This window comes from Punica granatum, chromosome 7 (genome assembly GCF_007655135.1).
Source record: "Punica granatum isolate Tunisia-2019 chromosome 7, ASM765513v2, whole genome shotgun sequence".
Classification (NCBI taxonomy): Eukaryota; Viridiplantae; Streptophyta; class Magnoliopsida; order Myrtales; family Lythraceae; genus Punica; species Punica granatum.
Window position 1 is genome coordinate 9,105,268 of NC_045133.1, and position 4,858 is coordinate 9,110,125.

At 40.4% G+C, this 4,858-nt stretch overlaps 1 protein-coding gene across 1 annotated transcript; it reads right to left on the minus strand.

Moving 5' to 3' along the window:
- Positions 1-447: 447 nt before the first annotated feature.
- LOC116215324 (la-related protein 6A) lies at positions 448-4,184 on the minus strand. The gene is made up of 11 exons (XM_031550985.1): positions 3,856-4,184; positions 3,527-3,608; positions 2,659-2,753; positions 2,503-2,574; positions 2,316-2,395; positions 2,122-2,200; positions 1,745-1,792; positions 1,565-1,630; positions 1,355-1,495; positions 1,000-1,102; positions 448-897 (listed from the first exon to the last, which is right to left on the minus strand). Exons 1-11 carry the CDS (start codon positions 4,087-4,089, stop codon positions 770-772), a joined length of 1,128 nt encoding a protein of 375 aa, XP_031406845.1. The 5' UTR covers positions 4,090-4,184; the 3' UTR covers positions 448-769.
- Between the last annotated feature and the right edge of the window lie 674 nt (positions 4,185-4,858).

The following is a 4,858-nucleotide window of genomic DNA, read 5'->3' on the forward strand; positions in this document are numbered from 1 at the left end:
AAAAAAATATCTCATCAATCCATCGACAAAATTAAACATCCATAATACGATCTCACACAACAAAATGCCTCTGTTCTGATTCATTAGAGGAGACGATAACTTTACTCTTTATTTTTTTTTAAATAAATAACCGATTCCAGATACCCTGTAAGCAGGAATCGAAACCAAAACCGATTTTCACCGGTTCTAATTTTAATACCCAGAATCTACCCTATTTTCAATATGAGCTACCCGGACCCTACCTTAATAAGTAGATTCCAACCGATTCCGAGTATACCCAGTACCCGTGCACACCCCTAGTTGAAATGTTGGATTGCTGCCATGTCGTATTTAATGGCCGAGCTTAACCGACTGCGACCCATGACAAATTTCCAACGGAAAGAAACAATAGGATCTCGAACCATGCAATTCTAAAAAAAAAGAAAAAAGAGCCCTAAAAGAGGCTGATTTATTTACATCAACGCGGTTCTCCTCCTGCACGTTTCACTTATTAGGTTAGTCTTTTTCCATGGGTGCTAAGTCTCGAATTTTATGTAACAAACTACAGGACAAAAGTCGAAATTGGACTCGCCATACAAGACAGACTATCCACTCTTATGGAGTCATTGATACGATGCAAAACTGATGGTTTCTACAAGAGCACACAAGACAATATCAAATAAAGGCATGCAAATGACAAAAACTGAGATGCCGCAAACAAAAGCATCAACATGTGTAGCTTCAAGCTTTGGATTTTTACAGATCGAGATTAGCTCGCTCGATCCAACAGCTAGCTACGGTCAGAGCTCAGCGGCCTACCACGCCCCATGGCAAAACCGCGAGTCCCGTCAGGCATTTTTGGGCCAGGAGGTGGTTTCGAGGCCTCTATCACCTGGGGAGCAGCTATGTTTCCATGGCCTAAGAATATCAGAGGATACGAGTGAAAAAAAACACTGACCAAAGATCTCTCGACAAGATGGAACCAGGAAAAAACATTTATAATCGAGGAGTGCATGTTACCATGACCGTTGAGTCCCCGATGTTTGTGCCTCCTTCCTCGTCCATGATTTCCATGGTTTTTTCCTCTTTCCCCACTCTTATCCTTCCCAACATGATCTCCATCCTAACAAGGAAAAAAAGGGGACAAAAGCATAAATTAATGATAGTACTTGCCTCTTAAACCCAAGAAAAGTTACCAGAGTAAGAAAACAAGATTACTTTGTAGAATTTTCTAATGTGGACACATCTGGGGAGACTCGTAGAATGAGTCGATCAAAGCCGTGGACTGCTGAATTATGATGATCACAATAGGTGTCCGTTGAAATCAATAGATGTGCTTGACCCAGTCTACTTTAAGATCTTAAAGCTGACTAACCTCTTCATCAGGTGTTTCTTCATGATGTTCATGATTCTCCTTTGAGTTGTTTTCCCCATCTCCAGCATGATCAGGAGAACGGCTGACAGTTTTCTTGTCAGATTCAGATCCAGACCAAGCTTTTCTCTGCCCATACTTCCCCTGAAACACATCAAATATTAATCTCATGTAATAGCTCTGTCCAAGAGGAAAGTCTAGAGTACGAATTACCAGTCGCTTAAGAAGCTTGACACGCATGCCATTTCTCCAGTCCTCTTCATTGTTCAAAGTATTTGCCTGATAAAAGAAGTAGCCAGAAAATGTTGAGCCCCTCCGAATCAGTCACTGAGGAATCTCCAATATAATACGAGATCACAAGCAAAAACTTCAAAGCAAGACAGAGAAACTCACTGCTTTCTCAGCAGCTTCGGTAGCTTCATATTCCACTAGAGCATGCAGCTACACAAAGAGAACGAATCAAATCAAATAGTTGGATAACTGATCAGAAGGGGAAAGAATACACAAACTCAAGCCTAATAGTTTCCCATACCAACATTTTCAGGGCCACAAGATCAATAAGCAGTAAAAGGAAATAAGTTTATGCTTAGAAGCAGCGCCAGGGGATTGAAAATTGCAGCTTTGCAACACCATCAACCATCCACCAAGATATAAATGTACAATTAATATATGCAAGACTAATTAAGACAATATGATTCCATAGCTACTTCCATTCAACACAATCTAGAGCCAGAGCATATAAAAAATCTGCACAAACAATCCATCCATACCTTACTTCTATAAAGTGCCCTGTTGCCCTTTTTCGTCTCTTCTGTAGCATTTGCGTCATGAATGGATATTTTCTTTACCCTGAATATTCAAGAGCAACGGGCATCATTCTAAAAAGAAACAAAATACATGAAGAAATCATCACTAGAGGACAAAGTGTAGTAAAAAGAAAAGTATAGGAAAAGGGATAACGTACTTTCCAACTTCACCAAATATTTTCTTAAGGTTTTCAACTGAATGATCCTCGGGTAAGTTCTCGACCAACACAGTGAATAACTGGAATCCAGAAAGTAGACACAGAAAGAAGCCCAATGATAAACATAAAACATATATAACTCCTAGGGATGATGATGGAGATAGGATCAGTTTCCTCGAATAAGTACCTTATGATCTCGGACCTCAACAACTGGAAGAGGATTTAGTCGCCTCACCTTCTTCCCGTCTGGACTAACAACCTGTATATGCCACAAGATTAGTTTCTTACTTAAGATAGCATCTATTGTCCATTAAAAGCTTGTTAACAATCAGGATCAACTAACAAGAAATGTGGATTCCTTGAGTGCAGCCGATATGAAAGCATGGTCTCGTGACAACTTCTTCATTTTCCTGAAAGAACCAATGACCCCAATGGGTACTGCAAGAAGAAAACTTGTATTACACTCCAAAGCCCAAAATAGTCATCTGATTATGTATATTTGTATCTATATCAGGGAAAAGTAGCTAACTTGGACCAGAAAAACATCAAACGGTGCTTCAATATTAATACAAGTAATAGTTCATACTTTGACAAAATTGGAAGATGACAACATGCATAAAGATTCAGCTCATCCCCTCTATTTATATAAGATTAAGACCTTTAAACTCACCTCTAACCCCAACTCCCTCCCAATACAAATATTGATTTTCTAGGAGATATGAACTTGCATGTGTGCAAGAGGGTAACTGAAGTTTTACAAAAATGGCATAGAGCCTCGAGACAACTCCCCAGCATACGCCTATAGGAACTACCAAACCCACAGTTTTTGTAAGCCTTCATATCTGCAGGGTCCGTTTAAGTCATCATAATCTCAGAGCTTCTTGATGAAAGAATGTATGACAGGGTAATTGACTCTAGTATTTGGATGTTTAGGCATCAACTCAGTTTACTTTTTCTGGGCTGTAAGATATTCTTCCCCTCAACTCGGTTTAACTAAGCCTACCAACTACGTCTATATTAAGGATACTCTGGTATCGTAACAGACTATTAAAAACTCTAGCTTTTGCGCCTACAGAATTGAGATAGATTAGGCAACCTGATCAATACCGTGATTTTGGCAGGGCAAAAAAAACCAGCCCTAGCTGGCGCAAAGACGAAATAGTATACTTGCCCTTTTTCATTAAATTATGATTCGAAATCTTGGTACTTACCGAACCCTTCCTTGGTCTTTTTCATTAAATTAAGCATGTACTTGTCAGTGGGCAAGTTCTCATCGCTGAAGTAATACTCCACCTACAGAAGCAGAGAAATGCCTGATCAAACGAAGTAGCGATCTCTTTCCTTCAACCTAGCAATTCTCGAAACACAGATCAAAATCCATCCACGACAAGCAGAACGACATACTAGGTACACACAGTTCTGAATTGTCCCGTTTCTGATGCGACGGGGCAGAGAAGTATAATGCTCGTGTTCCTCGTTTTCGAATTCTTACCAAATTGAAAAAGAGAAGCATAGAGAGAGAGAGAGAAAGGGATCGTGCCTGCTTAATGATGCGTTGTTTGAGATCATCACCGGTCAGAACAGCGGTTCCAGAGTCGGGATCGACGTCCTGACCATGGTTGGGCTCCTGCTCCGGGTCCCGATCATCCTCGTCGGACTGGAGACGGGGCTCCGGCGGCGACCTTTCCTCCGGCGATCCGAGATCTGTGTCAGCCGCTGACATGGCGTCCCCTGGGTATAAGGCGGCGGCGGCGGTGACCACTTCGCCTTCCATGTCGACGGGACGGGAGGACCGAGGAGAGGAGGGGAGACGCCGGGGGAGAAGCTTCCCGCCTCGTCTCTTTATTTTTGGGGAAACTATAGTTTTGGTCGTTCTATTTTCGTCCTTTTTATAATTTTTTGTTATTTTTATTCTTTAATTTTAGACATTTTCCTGTTTCAGTCCTTATGTTAAGAAAACCCATATATCCTACTAAGTGGAGCCATATCAGCAGCAACGTATTGATAACCATTCCACATCAACATTCAAAAAATAAATAAAAAAAGAAGTAGATAAACGAAAAATTGATTGGCTTCACCACCCCTATGAGAAAACAAAACAAAAATCCGACACTTCTTGAGTAATGCAAGAGCCTAAACACCATCAAAAGAGTCATATTATCTCTCATTCCATAAATTCATTATTTTCTATCTAAGCCATGTTTATTCCCACTTTTTTTCTCAATCCACTTCAATCGAACTCACACAACACAAGAAAATATTTCACAATAAAAGAACAACCTTTGATTTAACAAGAACTAAACTGCAAGCGCTCATCATCAACAAAATGAAATCTCAATGAAACAAATATTAATAAGAATTGACAAATGAAGACAAGATACGAAACACCCAGGAACACTGCTTGTGGAGCTAGCTGATGAGAGCATGTTGTTAATGCAGAGGATCCAATAATCGCCTATTATAATAGGGTGTCGTCGGGTGAGGGTGTAGGTTTTGTCCAGGTGTCGACGTTGTTATAGGGTTGTAAAGAGGTGTTCTCATAC